This window comes from Salvelinus alpinus, chromosome 11 (assembly GCF_045679555.1).
Source record: "Salvelinus alpinus chromosome 11, SLU_Salpinus.1, whole genome shotgun sequence".
NCBI lineage: Eukaryota > Metazoa > Chordata > Actinopteri > Salmoniformes > Salmonidae > Salvelinus > Salvelinus alpinus.
Window position 1 is genome coordinate 56367940 of NC_092096.1, and position 23889 is coordinate 56391828.

At 42.1% G+C, this 23889-nt stretch overlaps 2 protein-coding genes and 1 pseudogene across 2 annotated transcripts; all 3 read right to left on the reverse strand.

Annotated features, from left to right (window-relative positions):
- Nucleotides 1–7715: 7715 nt before the first annotated feature.
- On the reverse strand, nt 7716–13378 carry LOC139534487 (uncharacterized). Its single transcript, XM_071333666.1, has 7 exons — nt 13039–13378; nt 9888–10113; nt 9366–9728; nt 8878–9228; nt 8575–8706; nt 8332–8366; nt 7716–7975 (listed from the first exon to the last, which is right to left on the reverse strand). The coding sequence occupies exons 2-7, from the start codon at nt 10039–10041 to the stop codon at nt 7838–7840; spliced, it is 1173 nt and encodes a 390-aa protein (XP_071189767.1). The 5' UTR covers nt 10042–10113; nt 13039–13378; the 3' UTR covers nt 7716–7837.
- A 763-nt stretch (nt 13379–14141) lies between these two features.
- LOC139534492 (uncharacterized) lies at nt 14142–16058 on the reverse strand. The gene is made up of 6 exons (XM_071333670.1): nt 15996–16058; nt 15503–15844; nt 14944–15294; nt 14707–14835; nt 14549–14598; nt 14142–14445 (listed from the first exon to the last, which is right to left on the reverse strand). Exons 1-6 carry the CDS (start codon nt 16036–16038, stop codon nt 14329–14331), a joined length of 1032 nt encoding a protein of 343 aa, XP_071189771.1. The 5' UTR covers nt 16039–16058; the 3' UTR covers nt 14142–14328.
- Nucleotides 16059–17444: 1386 nt separating this feature from the next.
- LOC139533343 (uncharacterized) lies at nt 17445–21463 on the reverse strand (annotated as a pseudogene).
- Between the last annotated feature and the right edge of the window lie 2426 nt (nt 21464–23889).

Sequence of the window (23889 nt, forward strand, 5' to 3'; positions counted from 1 at the left end):
AAATACATTTGATTTGATTTGATTTATCATGAAATGGGCTCCTACCTGTGTTGAGTCTGTTTGTGTCTCGTGTGATCTTGAGGACCAGGATGAGAATGACTATCAGCTCAACACCCAGGATCATCCTCCCCAGAGTGATAGCTCCATTACAATCTCCTTTTAGATGACTTTTTATTAAATCCCTTGGTGGTCCTTTAATTTGTTTCTCAATTATTTATTTTTAAATAAACTCACTCTCTTTAGATGACTGTGGTATTTCCTCACCTCCTTTGTGCCCTAAATCAGTATTCATTCTCAAACTTATAACGATAAAAAATATGTCATCAATGGTTTGCCTTTCTTTCATGTTAACTCCTGATTAGGTTGATGAACCTTTTCAAATGTATCAAAAGCCAGATAAATAGTAGAAAACGTACATTATATTTTTAGAACTGTTGTGTTGAGAAAGAAAATGTGGCTATGTGGATACAATCCACAGAAATAAAGGCCACAGGCAGCCACAGTATTTCCACTTTTGTGATTTTGAGAAAGATAATGGTGTTGTTGCTGAACATTTCCAAATGACTCCTTTGAAAACCATTGTGGAGATCAGGAGTTGAATAAAAGTCGTACATAGATGAGATACTGATAAAGGACTTTATATGTTTAACCTCACTAGGGTAGGTGCCAGCATTCAAAATTTTGGATGAAAAGCGTCACCAAAGTAAACTGCCTGCTACTCAGGTCCGGAAGCTAGGATATGCATATAATTGGTAGATTTGGATAGAAACACTCTAAAGTTTCCAAAACTGTTAAAATAATGTCTGTGAGTATAACAGAACTGATATGGCAGGCGAAAACCTGGGGAAATTCATCCAAGAAGTGCCTTTATTTTGAAATGCCTGTTTTTCCATTGAAAGCCTATCCACCATACAAAGACTTATGACGCAGTTAACGATCTCTATGCCTTCTACAACATGTGGCCAGTCTTTAGGCATTGTTTCAGGCTTCGACTCTTACAAATTAGGGAGAAACAGGACATTCAATGAGTGGATAATGGACATTTCCAGACATGAAGCCAGCACACGACCGGGAGTGCTCCTTTCTTGTTTTTCCTTTTCTATTGACAAAGCTTTTGTCCGGTTGAAATATTAAAGATTATTTATGACAAAAACAACTTGAGGATTGATTATAAACATCGTTTGACATGTTTCTACGAAACTTTATGGTACTTTTTTCATTTTTCGTCTGTCTTTTGTGACCGCGCTTTGTTCCAATGGAATACTGAACAAAACGCACCAACAAAACGGAGGTTTTTGGACATAAAGAGGGACATTATTGAACAAAACGAACATTTATTGTGTAACATGGAGTCTTCGGAGTGCAACCATATGAAGATCATAAAATTTTAACGCTATTTCTGACTTTTGTTACTCCTCTTCTTGGCTGCTAACTGTTTGTAATGATTTGTCTGCTGGGCGCTGTTCTCAGATGATCGCATGGTTTGCATTCTCCGTAAAGCCTTTTTGAAATCTGACACAGGGATTGGATTAACAATAAGTTTATCTTTAAACCCATATATAACACTTGTATGTTTCATGAATTTTTATAATGAGTATTTCTGTTTTTGAATTTGGTGCTCTGCAATTTCACTGGATGTTGGCAAGGTGGGACGCTAGCATCCCACAGACCCTAGAGAAGTTAAAGTAATGACTAAAGAATTCCACCCTGAAACATATTTAACGGTGTGAAATCTATTAGAATAATAAGACTATAATCCAATAATGTGTGTGTGGGACAAGTTAATAACCAGGGTCTTACAAACTTCTGGGAATTGGTCAAAGCTATAGTGATAGTTGAGTTCAACCATTGGGATAAAAATTATCATGACAGATACACACAGGCTCTGATCCATTGACTTGCTTGAACCATACTGTGTGTCCCTTTGTAAACATTGGAGCACTGCAAGGTGATGACATCCCCAGTATGGACCACCATAGTCAGACTGAGAAACCAAAACAGAGACCAAATCTGAAACACATAGAACAAAGTTAATTATTGTAATTGCTGACATCACATGCACATGTTAGAAATCAGGAAGAAGTGCTGCAAGGAACATTCTGGTTATACTTGACGGATGCAGGAAATCTTACTCTCAGTCTCCATGTTAGCTTAAACAGTAAGTAGCTTACTTTCTTAATACTTAGAGCAGTAGAACTTGTAGGAAGGTTCTGGCCATTCTGTGTGTAGATCTATTCTGCTCTGTCTGGTTGTGAATCAGAGAAAACCTCTTCATTCACGTTGAGATCACAGTGAGTTCAAAGGGGATTTTATTGGTAGGGGCGTGGTAGTTGGTTTTGGACCACAATGTGTCACACCCTGACCGTAGAGATCTTTTTATTCTCTATGTTTGGTTGGTCAGGGTGTGACTCGGGTGGGAAACTCTATGTTCTTTATTTCTATGTTTTGGCCGGGTATGGTTCTCAATCAGGGACAGCTGTCATTCGTTGTCTCTGATTGGGAATCATACTTAGGCAGCCTGTTTTTCCACCTTAGTTGTGGGTAGTTGACTTTGTTAGTGGCCTGTATAGCCCTAGTAAGCTTCACGTTTGTTTTTGTTGTTTCTTGTTTTTGTTGGCGACATAATAAAACGTAATGTAAGCTCACCACGCTGCACCTTGGTCCGGTCATTTCCACCCTGACAACAATCGTGACAGAACTATCCACCACAAAAGGACCAAGCAGCGTTTTCTGGAGGAATGGATATGGGAGGAGATACTGGAAGGCAAGGGACCCTGGGCACAGGCTGGAGAATATCGCGGTCCTAAGGAGGAGCGAGAAGCAGCAAAGGCGGAACGGCAAAGATACGAGGAGTTGGCACGACGAAGTATGCACGAGAGGCAGCCCCCAATTTTAGGGGGGGAAGGCACACAGGGTGATTGGCGGAGTCAGGTTATAGACCTGAGCCAACTCCCCGTGCTTACCGCGGGGAGCGAGTGACCGGGCAGGCACCGTGTTATGCAGTAAAGTGCACGGTGTCTCCAGTGCGTGGGCACAGCCCGGTGCGCTCGGAGCCAGCTCTCCGCAAGTGCCACGCTAGAGTGGGCATCCAGCCAGGGCGGATTGTGCCAGCTCAGCGCTCTTGGTCTCCGGTGCGCCGTTTCAGCCCAGGGTATCCTGCGCCGGCTCTGCGCACTGTGTCTCCGGTGCGCTGTGACAGCCCAGTGTGTCCTCCGCCTGCAGCGACGGTCTCCAGTCCGGAGCCTGCAGCGACGGTCCCCAGTCCGGAGCCTGCAGCGACGGTCCCCAGTCCGGAGCCTCCAGCGACGGTCCCAAGACCGGAGCCTGCAGCGATGGTTCCCAGTCCAGATTCGGTGGTCTGGTCCTCAGGCGATGATCTGCGGCCCGGTTCTTCCAGTGAAGGTCCATGCACCAGGGCCGCCACCAAAGCGGAGGGATCTGCGGGCGGAGGGTGGTCTACGTCCCGCACCAGAGCCGCCGCCATGAAGGAATGCCCACCTGGACCCTCCCCTTTAGAGTCAGGTTTTGCGGCAGGAGTCCGCACCTTTGGGGGGGGGGGGGGTACTGTCACGCCCTGGCCATAGAGAGGTTTTTATTCTCTATTTTGGATAGGCCAGGGTGTGGCTAGGGTGGCATTCTAGTTTCTTTATTTCTACGTTGGTGTGGTTCCCAATCAGAGGCAGCTGTCTATCGTTGTCTCTGATTGGGGATCATATATAAGTTGTCCTTTTTCGTTTGGGTTTTGTGGGTAGTTATTTTCTGTTTAGTGTCTGCACCTGACAGAAATGTTTTCGTTTTTTTCTCTTTGTTATTTTGTTCGAGTGTTTTTTGATTAATAAAACATCATGAACACTTACCACGCTGAGTTTTGGTCCATGCATTCCGACAAGAGCCGTGACACCTTAGGTGAGGCGTTATTCTGTAACGACATGCGCTGAGAGCCCGGAAGCAAGTGCAGGGAGTGAGTGTTTTAATAAATAAACGCAATATAACACGAACAACACACAGACATGGAACTGAAACAGAAACAATAACAACTGGGGAAGGAACCAAAGGCAATGACATATATAGGGAAGGTAATAAGGGAAGTGATGGAGTCCAGGTGAGTCTGATGACGCGCAGGTGCGCGTAACGATGGTGACAGGTGTACACCATAACGAGCAGCCTGGTGACCTAGAGGGAGCACACGTGACATATAATGATGAACACTGCGTGTCTCTAGTTTATGGATTGTCAAAGGACACGTACAGGTGTCTGTAAGCATGGCTGGGTGTGGCTTGATATCATTGGTTCATTTACAGATATAAATATAACATTTAAAAAATAGCAAAATCAAAAGAATGGCTTCAGATCAAAGTCTACGTTGACACCGAATAGAGCATGGTCTTTAAATAAAAGATCCAGGCAGCCTCTCGTTTTAACAATAAATTGTTGAAGTCACCCCGTCTCCTATGGAGGGTGACGTGTTCAATGCCAATATAACGTAGGGTGGTTCGCTTCCAAAAAGTACCTAATAGAAATACAATGCGCTGAGATTCATACTTTAAATTCGAGCTTGGTTTTACCCACATCATTTTTACCACAAGGACAAGTTATAAGATAAAAAACTGCCTTAGTGGAGAACGTGATAACACCTTTGATTGGGATCTCTTCCCCTGTTTGGGGGTGTTTGAAGGATCTACATTTGTAAGTGCCATTGCATTGAGCACAGCCATTACACTTGTAGTTTCCATCCTGCAGAGGCGCAAATACCCCTGCACTACATTTATTTGCACACCTAATAGATGGAAGTCCATGTCCCAGTGTGTGTTTCAGCCATATCCAGGATAACACTGGAGTCTACAGTGGAGAAGCACTCCATACTCACAGATCCCCTTAGGGTACCAATTCTCTCAGCACAGGCTGAGATATAATGGGATACATGGTACCATCTAGAACACACAGGACAGAGGAAGTTGGAGATGGAAAAATTTGCTCATGGTGTAAATCATCCAGAGGTAAAGGGCTCATGTTTGGCAAAATGATGTAGACATAAATTCATACATTTGAAATTTGCATAAAAGTTACAGTAAAGCCAAGTCAATAAGTTGAGTCAAGGTAGAAGACATTATCACTTATTTTACAGTAAATAGCTACCGAAACAGAGGTGAAATGGACTAGGAAGTCTAGATATGCACATACAGCACTTACAAGTGAGATGCAGAATCACCATACAGATGAATAGTGGGGTCATCTTGCAGTCCATCCCGAGTGGTTACTCTCGCCTGCCCTGAATCAAATGGACTGGTGCAGTAGGGTGATCAGTAGGCTTCTTGCCTTACAGTTACAGAGAAAGGAACCTTGTTTCTCTGATTTGTGGGAGATACAACAAATAACACCCTTCCTGGTAGGTGTGTGAACTGACACTGCACTTCTTACAAAGAGCGCATTTAATGTAAATCATACACAGTTGAAGTCGGAAGTGTAACGGCTTTCCTCCTCTTCATCCGAAGAGGAGGAGCAGGGATTCGACCAAAACGCAGCGTTGTGAAATGACATAATGAGTTTATTAAAGTAAGACGGAAAAACACGAAAACACTTTAACAAACTACAAAACAACAAACGACGTAGACTGACCTGAACATAAGAACTTACATGACACGAAGAACGCATGAAACAGGAACAGACTACATAAACCGAACGAACATCGAAACAGTCCCGTGTGGTGCAAACAGACACAGACACAGAAGACAACCACCCACAACGAACAATGTGAAACCACCTACCTTAATATGGCTCTCAATCAGAGGAAACGTAAACCACCTGCCTCTAATTGAGAACCATATCAGGTCACCCATAAACCAACATAGAAACACATAACATAGACTGCCCACCCAAACTCACGTCCTGACCGACTAACACATAAAAATTAACAGAAAACAGGTCAGGAACGTGACAGGAAGTTTACATAAACTTAGTTTTTCAACCACTCCACAAATTTCTTGTTAACAAGTTTTAGTTTTGGCAAGTCGGTTAGGACATCTACTTTGTGCACGACACAAGTATTTTTTCAACAATTGTTTACAGACAGATTATTTCACTTATAATTCACTATATCACAACTCCAGTGGGTCAGAAGTTTACATACACCAAGTTGACTGTGCCTTTAAACAGCTAGGAAGATTCCAGAAAATGATGTCATGGCTTTAGAAGCTTCTGATAGGCTAATTGACATAATTTGAGTCAATTGGAGGTATATATGTGGATGTATTTCAAGGCCTACCTCCAAACTCAGTGCCCCTTTGCTTGACATCATGGGAAAATCAAAAGAAATCAGTCAAGACCTCAGAAAAAAATGTGTAGACCTCCACAAGTCTGGTTCATCCTTGGGATACATTTCCAAACGCCTGAAGGTACCACGTTCATCTGTACAAACAATAGTACGCAAGTATAAACACCATGGGACAACACAGCCGTCATACCGCTCAGGAAGGAGACGCGTTCTGTCTCCTAGAGATGAACGTACTTTGGTGTGAAAAGTCCCAGAACAACAGCAAAGGACCTTGTGAAGATGCTGGAGGAAACAGGTACAAAAGTATCTATATCCACAGTAAAACGAGTCCTATGTCGACATAACCTGAAAGGCCGCTCAGCAAGGAAGAAGCCACTGCTCCAAAACCGGCATAAAAAAGCCACACTACGGTTTGCAACTGCACATGGGGACAAATATCGTACTTTTTGGAGAAATGTCCTCTGGTCTGATGAAACAAAAATAGAACTGTTTGGCCATAATGACCATCGTTGTGTTTGGAGGAAAAAGGGGGAGGCTTGCAAGCCAAAGAACACCATCTCAACCATGAAGCACGGGGGTGGCAGCATCATGTTGTGGAGGTGCTTTGCTGCAGGAGGGACTGGTGCACTTCACAAAATAGATGGCATCATGAGGTGGGAAAATTATGTGGATATATTGAAGCAACATCTCAAGACATCAGTCAGGAAGTTAACGCTTGGTTGCAAATGGGTCTTCCAAATGGACAATGACCCCAAGCATACTTCCAACGTTGTGGCAAAATGGCTTAAGGACAACAAAGTCAAGGTATTGGAGTGGCCATCACAAAGCCCTGACCTCAATCCTATGGAACATTTTGGGCAGAACTGAAAAAGCATGTGTGAGCAAGAAGGCATACAAACCTGATTCAGTTACACCAGCTCCGTCAGGAGGAATGGGCCAAAATTCACTCAACTTATTGTGGGAAGCTTGTGGAAGGCTACCTGAAACGTTTGACCAAAGGTAAACAATTTAAAGGCAATGCTACCAAATACTAATTGAGTGTATGTAAACTTCTGACCCACTGGGAATGTGATGTAAGAACTAAAAGCTGAAATAAATCATTCTCTCTGCTATTATTCTGACATTTCACATTCTTAACATAAAGTGGTGATTCTAACTGACCTAAGAAAGGACATTTTTACAAGGATTAAATGTCAGGAATTGTAAAAAAAAAAACTGAGTTTAAATGTATTTGACTAAGGTGTATGTAAACTTCCGACTTCAACTGTACATGTATATCTATGCGGTATGTGGAGTCAGAGAGATTCTCACGGTTTGCGAGAACCAGGTCTCCTGAAAAATCTATTTGTATATCAACAACACAAAACATAACTAAATAAAGGTTAAATAAAAAGGCACTGCTATTCCTTTTAATCATATTGTATATGTGGTCGCAAAGATTTACTGTAGACAGAGAATAGAGATGTACAGAACGTAAAAATGTATGGTTTATTATGTTAAAAACACATAGTACATGCTACAAATTCTAAAACGTATTTTTCTAGTCTGTGACAGTGTTGACATCTTTCACTGCTGCTGAAGGTATCTGACATCAGAGTACACTACATCCTCTCTGCTGGTCTTCTCTCTTGCTCTGCTAGAGGAGGACTTCTTCTTGGGGGTGAAACTGACAGCTGCATAGTTCAACACGTCACTGTCTTGATTCTGAGGGGGGTAGAGCCATGAGGAAAACCATTATGATGACAGCATGATCTACTATATAATGTTTATATTCTCCTGTGGAAGAAAACACTCTACAAAAGACATCACTGTTCAGACTGTACACCCACTACAATGAGCTGACAGTCAGTGGAACAGAGACAGAAGGAAGTTCCATGGAAAAATAAAAAACAATCACAAAGATCATAAGCCTTCATCTAGTTCAGTGACCTATTACTTCCAAGAAAGCTTAATAACACAAAATGCACAAATAAGCTGAATACTAGCTGTAAGGAAAGTTAAATGGCAGTTTCTTGTAAAAACTGAAAGCATACTATATTTATAAATGTTGACAAATTTACCTGATTGCCGTGGGACGTTGGGACATCAGTCCTCCCTTCAAAGAGATTGAAATAGAGGAAGGCCAGCTATTATTTTTTATGACAATCTATCAATTTTTAACCTCTTGTAGTTAATTAACAGTGCTTATATGTTAGACATTTAATTGATATTTACAGAATGTACAGAATGTACAGATGCATGAAACTTTAGATACATCAGCTATAACATTACATACATTGGATACATTAGATATAAAGTAATACCTCTGCTATCTCTATTCAGAGTCTTGCACAGCGCCCAGACCAGTAGAAGGGTCACTATCCCCAGGACGATGTTAGAGACGACCAACGACAGAACAGTAGGACTCAGATCAAATGGAGAATCATGTTCTGGAACTGTGGAAAGGGTATCAGTGAATTCATATTGTATCATCAAACAGTAAAATATGGAATCAAAAGCTAATGGTGATATTGTATAGCTTGTTGAGATAAATGTATGGGATCATTTGCATGTTTGCATGAATATACAATATTGTTGGGGATATTTACAGAATAAATGGGATTTACCTTTAATGTTCAGCTTGGTCCCGTTCCCAAACAGTATCTCCCCACATGAGGCCACAGCACAGTAGTAAGTCCCAGCATCAGAGAGGCTGAGGTTCCTCTTGGGGAGGTTGTAGACACAGCTTTGTGGAGGAGACCCAGCCTCAGGGCTCTTCTCACACTGATCACTCCTGTCTACATGGGTGTAAATTATTCCTGGACGGGATTCTCCTGAGCTATGTCTGAACCAATAGACACTGTGTTCTCCTGCACAGGTCTCAGTGTGTATTGTACAGTTCAGAGTCACAGAGTCTCCTGGCTGGACTGACTCAGACACAGGCCGCTGGAGTACAGATATGTTTCTGGACCCTGATCCTGACAAGAAGATCAATTAACCCATTTAATCTCTAGAATATTACTGTAGACTGTGTTCAAACTCAACATTTTCTAAATAAATATCTCATCTGATTAAGATATTAACTCATATTTTCACCGTATATCTGTAAATTTACCTTTTACTATGAGAATGGCTCCTTCTCCCAACTCCACCTTGTTGCCATAAGAGCTTCCACAGTAGTATGTGCCTGAATCAGAGAGCTGCATGTCTGAGATCCTTAGGTGATTCTTTTCTTGGCCATTTTCCACTGAGAATCGAGGGTTATCCTTAAACTGATCGTAAAATGTTGCGTTCCTGTCGAACTTATAGACAGTTGAGAAGAGTTGAAGCTTATCTCCCAAGGGTTGCTTGTACCAGGAGAAATGCATGGCTATGTGGCCGTCATAGAAGCAGTGCACAATCACTGCGTCTCCAATGTTGGCTAATATGAGACCACTGTCCTGAAGTATAGATGAGGACCCAGTACCAGCTACCACATCTATTAAAAAACATGAACAATACAGTATATTTGCTGTTACATACCCAAAATACAATTTAGAATATTCAAAGTGTCTGTAAAGTATTACATGTAATATCTCAAGCATCCAAATCAAGGGCGGACATCTCATAAACAGAGAAATATAAAAGTTGGACTTACCCATCTCTACAAGAAGTGGAAATATCAGACACAGTGTGATCCTCTTTGAAGGTGTCATCCTCCTCACAACTTGTCTTGAGTGGAAAAAGTCCACCAATGTAGACAACACTTCAACTATGGAGTTACAGGTGATTGGTCGAACTGGACGCATCATTTTTGTTGACGCCTTATTCAGGAAGGACAATCTTCTTCACATTGTACAGAGTCACAGAGTCTCCTGGCTGGACTGAATCAGAAACACAAAGATTGTATTATATTCTTATCCTTATAGATTTAGTAAAAATGCTGTATTAATCATTCAAGTTTGGCATCCCTTATTCTTAATCACTACAGCTACTGTTGTCTACGTCAAGAGACTGATAGTTGTGAACTTGTTGGGAACATGCATGCAATGACACTGTCATCCACTAGGGCTTCTATCACCACACAGTCACTTCACCTCACTAAAAAACATCAATGGAAAAAAATCTCTAATTCAGGACTTACACTCATTTGGATTGGATGGATAGAATCCATTCCCATGATTTTGTTATTGAGGAGGCAGATTATTCTAGGCCTATAGGTGATGATAATACTTCACAGTTAACTAAGTTGACTAAGAACTACAGATCTAGTTGAAATAACCAAATAAATAGCTTATTGTCTTTTTTCACAGATTTCAGTCCACTATGTATGGAAAAGCTGCCTCATCAAAAGAGTTGGTTTACTGTTGTTAAAATGGTCAACTTGAAGAGCAGGTAGTATAGTATACAGTATGATAGAGCTAAGAGTTCTGAGACATCCGGCTGAAAACCACAGAGAGAGAGAAACAGAGAAAGAGAGAGAGAGGGTGACAGCGAGAGAGAAAGAGAGAGAGAGATAGAGGAGAGACAGATTGGAGAGAGAAATAGAGAGAGAGATTGAGAGAGACCAGAGAGAAAGAGAGAGAGAGAGAGAGAGAGACCAGAGAGAGAGAGAGAGAGAGAGAGAGAGAGAGAGAGAGAGAGAGAGAGAGAGAGAGAGAGAGAGAGAGAGAGAGAGAGAGAGAGAGAGAGAGAGAGAGAGAGAGAGAGAGAGAGAGAGAGAGAGAGAGAGAGAGAGAGAGAGAGAGAGAGAGAGAGAGAGAGAGAGGGTCCTGTGTACAAAGCCAACAGGTCCTAAAAAAGCTCAGATACATCCTCATCTTGTGTTCATCACAAACCGCAGAGTAACTGTAAATAGGTTGCTGTGTGTTTGAGGGCGTGTTAGTGGCATAAGAACGGTTTAACACTACAAATTAAAGCTGTAATGCGTAACTTTTCTTGGCAACCTGACCAAATTCACATAGAAATGTGAGTTATAGATCTGTCATTCTCATTGAATGCAAGTCTATGAAGCGGTAGTTCTGTTCTAAGTGCGCTATTTCTATGTTTTTGTTCTTAAAGCAACAACGTGTAACTTTTGTGCGACCCAACCAAATTCACATCAACATTTGAGTTATAGATCTTTCTTTACTGACATTTTCAACCTGTCCCTGGCCAAGTCTGTAATACCTACATGTTTCAAGCAGAACACCATAGTCCCTGTGCCCAATAACTCCAAGTTAACCTGCCTAAATGACTAACAACCCTTGGCACTCACGTCTGTAGCCATGAAGTGCTTTGAAAAAGGCTGTTCATGGCCCTCATCAACACCATCATCCGAGAAATCCTAGACCCACTCGAATTTGCATACCGCCCCAACAGATCCACAGATGACGCAATCTCTATTGCGCTCAACATTGCCCTTTCCCACCTGGACAAAAGGAACACCTCCGTGAGAATGCTGTTCATTGACTACAACTCAGCGTACAACCCAATAGTGCCCTCAAATCGCATCACTAACCTAAGGACCCTGGGACTAAACACCTCCCTTTGCAACTGTATCCTGGACTTCCTGACGGGCCGCCCCCAGGTGGTAAGGGTAGGCAACAAAACATCTGCCACGCTGATCCTAAACATGGGGGCCACTCAGGGGTGCGTGCTCAGTCCCCTCCTGTACTCCCTGTTCACCCATGACTGCATGGCCAAGCATGACTCCAACACCATCATTAAGTTTGCCGACGACACAACAGTGGTAGGCCTGATCACCGACAACGATGAGCTAACCTATAGGAAGGAGGTCATAGACCAGGAAGTGTGGTGTCAGGACAACAACCTCCCCCTCAATGTGATCAAGACAGAGGAGATGATAGTGGACTACAGGAAAAGGAGTGCCGAGCATGCCCCCATTCTCATCGACGGGGGTGTAGTGGAGCAGGTTGAGAGCTTCAAGTTCCTTGTTGGTTAAGGGCTTGTAAGTAAGCATTTCACGGTAAGGTCTGCACCTGTTGTATTCGGTGCATGTGACAAATAAAATGTATTTGATTTGATTCATTCTCAATTAATGCAAGTCTAAGAAGTGGTAGATCTGTTCTATGGTCTATATTTCTATGTTTCCCGTTCTTAAGTTTAGTTTTTGCGTCTTTTACTTTGGTTTTGTACACCAGCTTTAAACAGCTGAAAATACAATACTTTGGGTTATTGAAAATATATTTCATAGGGGTTTAGATGGTACAATGATTCTCTACTGTCGTGTCTTTGGCATCATTCAATTGAAGACTTATTTATCAAATAACTCTCTGTAATTATTATTACGCGGTTAAACTGATTAATCATGTAACTATAATTAACCAGGAAGTCGGGGCACCAAGGAAAATATTCAGATTACAAAGTTATAATTTTCCTAATATAACTTTTCAGATATTTTCATATCTGATCAATTAGTCTTCTTAATCAATGATTTATTTACTTTACCTCACGTTAGTCTCATTCCAAACGTCGTAAATTGTTGGTTATCTGCACGAACCCAGTCTTCACTATGAGTCATCCATACAGCAATTGTCTTAAATCATTTATTTACTAACTAAGTAATTCACAGAAATGCATAAACAAACTAACTAAGTAAATATGGTTACAAGAAATGATAGGGGAATGTGCCCTAGTGGGCTAACAAGCCGCATGGCGGCTTGTTAGACAAGAGGGGAGTGGGGGTCAGATGAAAAGTCACTACAGAGTTGATAATTATAACAATTGAAATGCTAATCCTTTGCACATGAACTTGCACATAAACGCTCACTCATTCGCGAACAATTGCAATCAATATATATATTTACGCTCAGTGTGTCGTCGGGATCTCTGCTGAAAACTTAATTTCTGTTGGAGAGTTTCCGTCCTCTCTCTCTCTCTCTCTCTCTCTGTCGTGGTTAGAGTGGATTGTTCAGAGTGACATTCATTCATGTCGTTATGGATAGGTGTTTCGGAGGTTGTCGTTCTTCGCGTTCAATGATACCTAATTCCTAGCTGCAGACTAGTAATTAATATCAAAGATTTGTTCTTATTCTGTCGGTATCGATAGTCTAAGAGTTTAACCACGTGGGATGGTTAAAAGATTCAGCAGTCTGGTCTCAAACCTTGGCCCTCTCGTTATTGAGGTAAGCTGGTCTGCAAACTTTGTCCTCTCGTGATTGAGAGAAACATGGTCTGCTGATAGAAGACACAAGTGGGGGTTTTATTCGGGAGTTGCAGAAAAGGGCCTGTCCCAGGATGCCCGACCCTAACTGGGCTCATGGGCGGTCCTCTGATTTGGTTAAAATCAAAAGGGAATTGGAGTTTCCTTCATTAAACAGTCCAAAATCACATTACACAATTTTACAAAAAGTATCATCCTCACTCATTCATCTTATACAACAATTAGATGTAAACCTCATATCTGAGGCTATTATATAAACAGCGTTATGGTAATATGGCCGCACCGTCTCTCATGAGTTTTACAAACTTGTAACAAACGGACCAGTTTGTAACTGGATTCTTCACCGATCTTTTATACCTTCTCCGGAACATAAATGTTGTTCGAACCTCAAGTTCTGTGAGGTGGAAGAAATTCCTTTGTTCTCTATGAAACTTTACTCTGTCTCTATACTGTGTGGCCATGAGGCAGGATCTTCCCTAGGAATTTACGACCTCTCTGACCACAGCAGCCTGGTTGTAGGAGGCAGAGAGAGGGGGATGGTGCTCGCTGTAACCAAAGAGGGCAACGTCATGACACTACGCTATGCTTTGCTTGCTTTGTCACCTAAACTGAAATTAGGTGAACTATTAGAATTTCAGCAACCAGGAAATGGCGTAGCGATTTTGCATATTGCACCTTTAAAGATGCCTGAGTTTGGCCTAAATAAATAAATACATTCAACTTCCAACTTCAACTTCCTCCTTTGTCTTGACTGTTGTTAAATGCTTTATTCATCTTATCACAAGCAAGTCCATTTAAAATGAGTTTGGCAGATAAGCAATGTACTTAATTCAAGTAAATTGAAATTTCTTAGGTACAGTAATACAGATAATAATGTTAATAAAGTGGGAGTTGATAAAAAGAGAATTCATTAGACTGTTTCATTCATCCAGTTCTACTGTCTGATCCCAGCGTACACCACTGTCTCCATGTGACCTCTCTGTCTTCTAGACCTGTTCTTCTTGTTGCTCAGATTCAGAGCTACGTAATGGAGATGGTCTGCATCTTGGGCCTGTGAGAAACAATTATAATTGGGGGAGGGGGAAATAATACCATATGTTATTATTTTCATACATATTTTTATGGTCATACAAAATGTAAGGAATTCTACTTACCCCTGCATCCGTAGAAGAGACTGCTGGACATGCTGTCAGAGATACGGATCCTGAAACGAAACACACCAAAGATAAAGATGCAACTCCTTCTTCCACTGCAGATACATCTGTAGATGGTGATATTAAAGAAGAGCAGCTTCTAAAAGGGTGTCACATACCTCTGCACTTCAGACACTTTCTCTGGTTCATCTTGTACATGATGCAAACAAGGACAATGACCAGGATTAACGAGAAAGCCAATCCTACACCCAGGCAGTACACCAAGAGAAGAAGGTCTGCCCTATGGCCTGTGGACATTCAAATATTGATAGAGGACACTCAGAATAGCAAGGAAATTAATATTCTACAATGTAGATTAGTAAAATATATAAAAAGATGCAAGCCGTATCACCTACATTGAATGTCCAGCTTGGTCCCGTTCCCAAACAGTATCTCCCCACATGAGGCCACAGCACAGTAGTAAGTCCCAGCATCAGAGAGGCTGAGGTTCCTCTTGGGGAGGTTGTAGACACAGCTCTGTGTAGGAAACGCAGCCTCAGGGCTCTTCTCACACTGATCACTCCTGTCTCCATGGGTGTAAATGATTCCTGGACGGGATTCTCCTGAGCCATGTCTGAACCAATAGACACTGTGTTCTCCTGCACAGGTCTCAGTGTGTATTGTACAGTTCAGAGTTACAGAGTCTCCTGGCTGGACTGACTCAGACACAGGCTGCTGGAGCACATTCATGTTTCTTGACCCTGAACCTGACAAGAGGATTTATAAGTCAGTAAATATGTTCCCAATGTTGTGTCCCAAGTTAACATTGTTGAAATCAGACACAGTCATATCTGATAATGCAAATACAGCATAATTATGCAATTGTATCCAAAACATAAAGTCGAAAAAAACTAAAGATTGTAGTTGCAGAACATTAGTTACTATTTCCTTTCTTTGTATATTCAGATGTTGTACCTTTCACAGTGAGAATGAGTCCTGCTCCAAACTCCACCTGGTTGGCATAAGAGTTCCCACAGTAATATGTGGCTGAATCAGAGAGATGCATGTCTGAGATCTTTAAGTGATTAATTCCTTCACCGCTTTGCACTGAGAAGCGAGTGTTACCCTTAAATTCATGGTGAAATGTTGCATTCTTGTTATACTTGTAAAAGACTGATAAGATTTGAAGATTGTCACCCAATGTTTGCTTGTACCACATAAAGTACAGTGCCAGGTTGCCTTTATAGAAGCAGTGCAAAGTCACTGTTTCTCCAACATTGGCTGTAACAAGATGAATTTCTGAGGATTGTGCAGCAGCTAGAATACACACAGAGACATGATCCGTTACTTAAACGTCCTTTATATACCAAAAAAACACATATACATACATACGTATATGAATTGCATCTTTAAAGTACCTGAGTCTACATCCCTTAATTAAGCAGAGAAATATCAAAGTTGGACTTACCCATCGCTACAAGAAGTGCCAGTATCAGACACAGTGACATCATCGTTGAAGTTGTCCTCTTCACAACCTGTGTGTTGAGTGGAAAAAGTCCACCCATGTAGACGACACCTCAACTATGGGGTTACAAGTGATTGGTCGAACTGGACGCGTCATTTTTGTTAACACCTTTTTCAGCCAACCATGGTCTTCGTAACTGAAAATCACTCATAGAATCCATGCAAAGTGAACCAATGCTTACTGTGTAGGATTTTGGAGAGGGTGGGTGAAGCATACACACTTTGTGGTGTCTAGATGATAATTCATATTTTTTAAACATTGTATAGTTTGGTATGTGGGCACAGGCTGAATCAAAGATGTCCAATACTGAGGCAGTGTTTAAAGAGAATATATGAATATCCTTAATTTAATTGGGTGAAAAGTATAATGTTATCTGGTAAGTATGCAGTACATTTTCAAGCATACATTACACATACATGTACCAGTATCCTCTTGTTGTTAAACTCAGTTGTGTATCTGAGATAGATTTAGCCCCACCCCATGCAACAGTTACAGGCAGTACTACTGATGACCTGTAGGGGGACTGTTATACATAGAACATGTGCTGATATGTAAGGTGAACAGGGGTGGAGCATTACTGTGAGGGTATGTGGGGGAAACACATACAGAATGAAAGTCAGTCTAATCCCTGTCATTCATGTACTAACTCAAGTGTAGGCTACTAGTTGAGCGTTTAGTAGGGGTGTACCTCGTGTGTAGGCCTCTTCACTGTAGCCTAATATACATTAATACAATTTCTACTTTAAACTCTGTAAACGAATGAGTGTAGTTTGAATGAATAAAACCTATGATATTTTAAGTGGTAAGATACAGGCTACATGGCATACAGTATATAAGTGGACTGTGATGCTTATTGTCATGGTTGTGAACAACATTGAAAGAATGAGAGAAAACAGAGTGACACCACATAGACATCCTGCTGAAAACCACATAGAGACACAGGGTGTGTAAAAGGCCAGCAGGCCTGTCCAAAGCGTAGAGACGGACTTGTTTTGTGCTCACGGCAGACCACAGAGTGCAGGTACCTGTGAACATCTCGCTGTGTGGGTGTGACCATGGGTGGGATTAGCAGTTATCAGTAGGTTGGGTCTGCAGAAGCCCTCTTCACACATCCATACAGACAGACTTTATGTACAGAACACAAGAGAAGGAACAAGTCTATTTTATTCAGTATCAGTTGTTTAAATGGATATTTATTAATGCTAAAAGAAGCAGCATATACAGGGAATTTCAACTGACATAGAACTTTTTAAACAAGGTCACAGACCATTAATTAATAAAAGGCAATATGAAAATACTCAGCAATCTCAATAAATACTCATTTTCAATACATAGTGATGCTATTTCCAACATTTACTGCAAAAAGTCCATCGACATTTGTCTTAGATTGATCTATTTCCTGGTGGTGTAGATGATGATGAAGATGGTCAGACAGCAGAGGAGAACACGAGTTCTTATGATGGAGAGAAGGACCAAGATTCTCATCTCTGGATCATCAGAGTGACCACACTCAACATCCAGCTTGGTCCCGTTCCCAAACAGTATCTCCCCACATGAGGCCACAGCACAGTAGTAAGTCCCAGCATCAGAGAGGCTGAGGTTCCTCTTGGGGAGGTTGTAGACACAGCTCTGTGTAGGAGACCAGCCTCAGAGTTCTTCTCACACTGATCACTCCTGTCTCCATGGGTGTAAATGATTCCTGGATGGGATTCTCCTGGGCCATGTCTGAACCAATAGACACTGTGTTCTCCTACACAGGTCTCAGTGTGTATTGTACAGTTCAGAGTAACAGAGTCTCCTGGCTGGACTGACTCAGACACAGGCTGCTGGAGCACAGTCATTTTCTGGACCCTGAACCTGACAAGAAGGTTTATAAGTCAGTAAATCTGTTCCCAATGTTGTGTCCCGGCTCATCATTGTTGAAATCATACACAGTCATATCTGATTATGCAAATACAGCATAATTATGCCATTGTATCCAAAACATAAAGTGGAAAAAAACTAAAGATTGTAGTTGCAGAACATTAGTTACTATTTCCTTCCTCTCTAAATTCAGATGTTGTACCTTTCACAATGAGAATGAGTCCTGCTCCAAACTCCACCTGGTTGGCATAAGAGTTCCCACAGTAATATGTGGCTGAATCAGAGAGATGCATGTCTGAGATCTTTAGGTGATTCATTCCTTCACCGCTTTGCACTGAGAAGCGAGTGTTACCCTTAAATTCATGGTAAAATGTTGCATTCTTGTTATACTTCTAAAAGACTGGTAAGATTTGAAGATTGTCACCCAATGTTTGCTTGTACCACATAAAGTACCGTGCCATGTTGCCTTTATAGAAGCAGTGCAAAGTATCTGTCTCTCCTACATTGGCTGTAACAAGATGAATTTCTGAGGATTGTGCAGCAGCTAGAATACACACAGAAACATGATCCATTACTTAAGTCCACCCATTCAGACGACACCTCAACTATGGGGTTATTGGTGATTGGTCAATCTGGACGTGTCATTTTTGTTAACACCTTATTCAGCCAACCATGGTCTTCGTAACTGAAAATCACTCATAGAATCCATGCAAAGTGAACCAATGCTTACTGTGTAGGATTTTGGAGAGGGTGGGTGAAGCATACACACTTTGTGGTGTCCAGAGGATGTTGTTTTTGTTTTTATACATTGTTTAGTTTGCTATTTAGGCACCAGCTGAATCAAAGATGTCCAATACTGAGGCAGTGTTTAAAGAGAATATATGAATATCCTTAATTTAATTGGGTGAAAAGTATAATGTTATCTGGTAAGTATGCAGTACATTTTCAAGCATTTATTACACACGCATGTACCTGTTTCCTCTTGTGTGACTTAGATAGATTTAGCCCCACCTCATGCAACAGTTACAGGCAGTACTCTTGATGACCTGTAGGGGGACTGTTATACATGGGACATATCCTGATTTGTAGGGTGAACAGGGGTGGAGCATTATTGTGAGGGTATGTGGGTGAAACACCTACAGAATGAAAGTCAGTCTTATCCCTGTCATTCATGTACTAAATCATGTGTAGGATACTAGTTGAGCGTTTAGTAGGGGTGTACCTCGTGTGTAGGCTTTTTCGCTGTAGCCTAGTATACATTAATACAATTTCTACTTTAATCTCTGTAAACAAATGATTGTAGTTCGAATGAATTAAACCTATGATCTTGTAAGTGACAAGATACAGGCTACATGGCATACAGTATATAAGTGGACTGTGATGCTTATTGTCATGGTTGTGAACAACATTGAAAGATTGAGAGAAAACAGAGTGACACCACATAGACATCCTGCTGAAAACCACATAGAGACACAGGGTGTGTAAAAGGCCAGCAGGCCTGTCCAAAGCGTAGAGACGGATTCGTTTTGTGCTCACAGCAGACCACAGTGTGCAGGTACCTGTAAACATCTCGCTGTGTGGGTGCATGAATGGGTGGGATTAGTATTTATCAGTAGGTTGGGTCTGCAGAAGCCCTCTGCACACATTCAAACAGACATACAGTATGCACAGAACACACGAGAAGGAACAAGTCTATCTACAATCTTAGAAGTGTGTCGTCTGGCTTACCATAGTTTGAGCATCCTGGGAATTACTTTTTTAAGAAGACATTATAAAGCAAGTCTGAGTTACTGGATCAAGGCCATCAAATATCGGCTTGATACGACTGCTTCTTTTTTGAGAGAAATTAAATATTTACTGAAATGATTTCTCTTTTGATGTTTGTACAGGAAACAGTGAACGATCTCTAGTGCTGTTGATACTACCGACCCCAACCCAGCCCAGCCCAAAGGTTAAAGTAATCCATAATGTAAATGTACCCACCACTGCATAAAAGCTTCCTTTCTGGCTCTTGGGTTTTATCATCAACATTAAATACTAATATTAGTTATAACAGCAATAGCATTGAATAATATATGTTTTTGTTGGTTCAATTTCAAACCTTTGTTTGATACTAATAACTTTTTTTCATACAGGAAGAGTTGACAAAACTATTGAGATGAAGAAGTCTTTTTTGCACTTTGCACTTTGTCCTCTTGTTGACTGCTGTATGGTTCTTAAACGTTTTCAACTCGAGACCCAAATAAAAAAATTGACTGTCCTCTCATGATCCAAATTCGACCTCCAACGACCCTAAATAAGAATAAATAGTGTGTGATTATAGATGTATTCTCATAACTCAGGACCCATAGTTTGTGAAACCCTGCACAGTTTAGGGTTTGAAAAATGCTTTTATCTTGTGGTTTGTATTCTTGACATACTTAGCACATATAACTGTTTGTTAACGTTCCAGATGAACAGAAAAAGAGAGAGAGGTGTGAAAGAGTGTGTGCACTAACCCCCCCCCCCCAATCAACGATTAAATGCATCACCATCCACACAATCTGTTGACAGGTGGACTGTAAATCTGGTGAGCGAGAGAGAGAGAGAGAGAGAGAGAGAGAGAGAGAGAGAGAGAGAGAGAGAGAGAGAGAGAGAGAGAGAGAGAGAGAGAGAGAGAGAGAGAGAGAGAGAGAGAGAGAGAGAGAGAGAGAGAGAGAGAGAGAGAGAGAGAGAGAGAGAGAGAGAGAGAGAGAGACATTTCATCCCCCGGTATTAGTCTATGAGAGACCCAGTGATGTTCACCTCAGCAGGTCTCACTCTACACTGAGCTGCTCCTTCCTGTCACTCACACAACAGGAAGTGATGCGTACACTCACCGGCCCCTCTTCTACCTCAGACCCCAATCATATTCTCCTTATAAGGTGCTTCTCGGAATAGGGGGCTGTGATTAGTGCAAAGCCAAGACAGGAAATACTAAGGGAAGAATAACATCATGACAAAGGCAATTTTGGTTTAACTCTTTATTTGTCTTTAGAAGTGATCAGTATAATGCAATTCTCTACTGCTGGGTACTTTGCCCATCAGAGTCACCCTATAAAAAAATTACCAAATCACCAACACACACAACAGAGATCTAAGTTGGCCCCTATCTGGGCTCGAACCAGGGACCCTCTGCAGACAACAGTCACCCTCGAAGCATCGTTATCCATCGCGCCACAAAAGCCGCAGCCCTTGCAGAGAAAGCGGAACAACTACATCAAGGTCTCAGAGCGAGTGACATCACCGATTGAAACACTATTAGCGTGCACCCCGCTAACTAGCTAGCCATTTCACATCGGTTACACTCACCCCCCTTTTGACCTCCTCCTTTTCCGCAGCAACCAGTGATCCGGGTCAACAGCATCAATGTAACAGTATAACTTCTGTCTCTCTCCTCACGCCTACCTGGGCTTGAACCAGGGACCCTCTGCACACAGACAACAGTCACCCTCGAAGCATCGTTTCCCGTTACCCCGGCAGTGGTGGGCCGTCAGGGCCTGCAAGGCCTTCTCTGCTGGCCTAAACATCATCAGAATATAATTTTTTTTTAAATATATTTTCCCACAAATATGTATTAAATTATTCCCCAGAGTAAGAGTTATACTCTTCATTTCATAGCTTTCCTCTTGGTTGCACTGCTTCCAGCCCCAGGTTGAGATTTGGAGGGCTGGTCTTTACGTTAGATCTTTTATCCAATCATATTCAGCCATCATGTGTTGCCAGGGGTCTAAAATCTGCCCTCAGGCCTTCAGAATCAACAGTGCGGGCGCTTGTAGCTTAAAGTGAATGGAAATTAAAATTTTGTGTCAACCAATCAGCTTTAGAGTTGGCTATTGTACGCCTGCTGGCTGGCTCCAGTGTTACACAGGAGCCAGCTAGCAGGCGTAGGGCGTCCACGTCTTTTGATTGGATTACCAATATTGAGAGGCAGGTCCTATGGGCAGGTCTATGCAGATCTAGGAAACTAAATTTGATAAACGAATTAATTCGCGTTCTACTGTTTTTTGAACCCACAATGGCGGAAGGAGGAGAAGATATCGATTTGGTCGAGGATATAATTATAACGCCATTCTCAAGACGAACTTTTCAAGAAAAGTTAGACATTGTAAGGAGAGGTCGCCCGACGCCACAAAGCCTGTCACAGGCGGGAAAGGGGTTCGTTCGTTCGCCACTTTCAAAGTTTCAACTATGAGCGCTGTCAATGGCTCACAGGCTCCTTACAAGCAATGGTGCTTTTGAAAACGTTTGGGGACACCAGAGTGGAGCTACAGTTCTCACTCGTCCTGCGTTATGTGACGGACACGGGAGTCAAGGAGCGATTTATCCGGTTTGAAGATGTGACAAGCGGCAAGCGAGCTGATGACATTGCCGCTCTTATTTTCCGTTTCTTGGAGGAAAATGAATGTAGTCTGGATAAAGTTGTGGCACAGTGTTTTGATGGCGCAGCAGTCATGGCATCTGGACTCAATGGGGTGCAGGCTAAAGTTAAGGAGAGGGCACCGATGGCCTTATTCATTCACTGCTATGCACATCGACTAAATTTAGTACTGACTCAAGGAGCCTCAAAGCTTAAAGAATGCAAGGTCTTCTTTGCCAACCTCAATGGCCTTGCAGCATTTTTCTCACGATCCCCTAAGCGCACGCAACTGTCTAATAATCAGTCTTTGGTGAGTAGGCATACAATGCATGTTATTTTTTATTAAATGTGTATGTATGTTTCGCATTTTATTTCGTTAATATTAAATAGCCTATATATTAACAAAATAAAATGGCAAATAGCCTATGTTGCAAATTATTTGTTTTCTTTTATTTTCAGTGAATAGTTATGTGTCTTTATCATCACGGTGAAACTGCTTTGGGTGCGACAATGCGCTGTTTAGTGAACACACTGTATTTATTTTTTGGGGGACTTAAAGCTCAAAGTTTGTGGACCAGAAATGGATAGAAGAAGAATATTAATATAACTCTGTTGCACTCGACTATGTTCTTGCCTATTAGTTGAACTGTACTGTATTGTACTCTTCCCCTGCAATTCTCTGAAAAAAATGTCAATTTCAAGGTGACGCAACGCCTGGTTATACTGCGTTTCTGTCTAAATGTATAGTGTCTAGAGCCATGGCATCTAAATGATGGTAATAACAGGTGGATTAATTCGGGTGGGACTGTGTAGGACCTCACTGAAGGCCCAGGCACCAGGCCCACGGCACGCTACTGTACCCCGGGAACAACTACTTCAAGGTCTCAGAGCAAGTGACGTCACCGATTGAAACGCTATTAGCGCGCACCCCGCTAAATAGCTAGCCATTTCACATCGGTTACAGAGGCAACTACTCCTCTGCAGCCATTAAACAGTTGTTACTTCCCTGTGTCTCAACCCCGTCCTGTGCAATTGGGTCCTGGACTTCCTGACGGGCCGCCCCCAGGTGGTGAACGTAGAAAACAACATCTCCACTTTGCTGATCCTCAACACTGGTTCCCACAAGTGTGCGTGCTCAGCCCCCTCCTGTACTCCCTGTTCACCCATGACTGTGTGGCCATGCACACCTCCATCTCAATCATCAAGTTTGCAGACGACACAACAGTAGTGGGCTTAATTACCAACAACGACAAGACAGCCTACAGGGAGGAGGTGAGGTCTCTGGGAGTGTTGTGTCAGGAAAACAACCTCTCACTCAACATCAACAAAACAAAGAAGATGATCGTGGACTTCAGGAAACAGCAGAGGGAGCACCCCCCTCTCCATATCGACGGCACAGCAGTGGAGAAGGTGGTAAGTTCCTCTGCGTACACATCACGGACAAACTGAAATGGTCCACCCACACAGTGTGGTGAAGAGAGCATCCTGACGGGCTGTATCACCGCCTGGTACGGCAACTGCACCACCCACAACTGCAGGGCTGTCCAAAGGGTGGTGCGGTCTGCACAACGCATCACCGGGGGCAAACTACCCGCC

Coding starts and splice junctions, on each gene's coding strand:
- LOC139534487 (XM_071333666.1), bottom strand. CDS start 10,041: ATGATGCGTCCAGTTCGACCAATCACCTGTAACTCCATAGTTGAAGTG. Junction 9,229..9,365: donor AGCCATTCTCATAGTAAAAG/GTAAATTTACAG, acceptor TCTTCTTGTCAG/GATCAGGGTCCAGAAACATA. Junction 7,976..8,331: donor CAACGTCCCACGGCAATCAG/GTAAATTTGTCA, acceptor TACCCCCCTCAG/AATCAAGACAGTGACGTGTT.
- LOC139534492 (XM_071333670.1), bottom strand. CDS start 16,038: ATGATGTCACTGTGTCTGATACTGGCACTTCTTGTAGCGATGG. Junction 15,845..15,995: donor GGCACTTCTTGTAGCGATGG/GTAAGTCCAACT, acceptor TGTGTATTCTAG/CTGCTGCACAATCCTCAGAA. Junction 14,836..14,943: donor GACCAAGCTGGACATTCAAT/GTAGGTGATACG, acceptor GAATGTCCACAG/GCCATAGGGCAGACCTTCTT.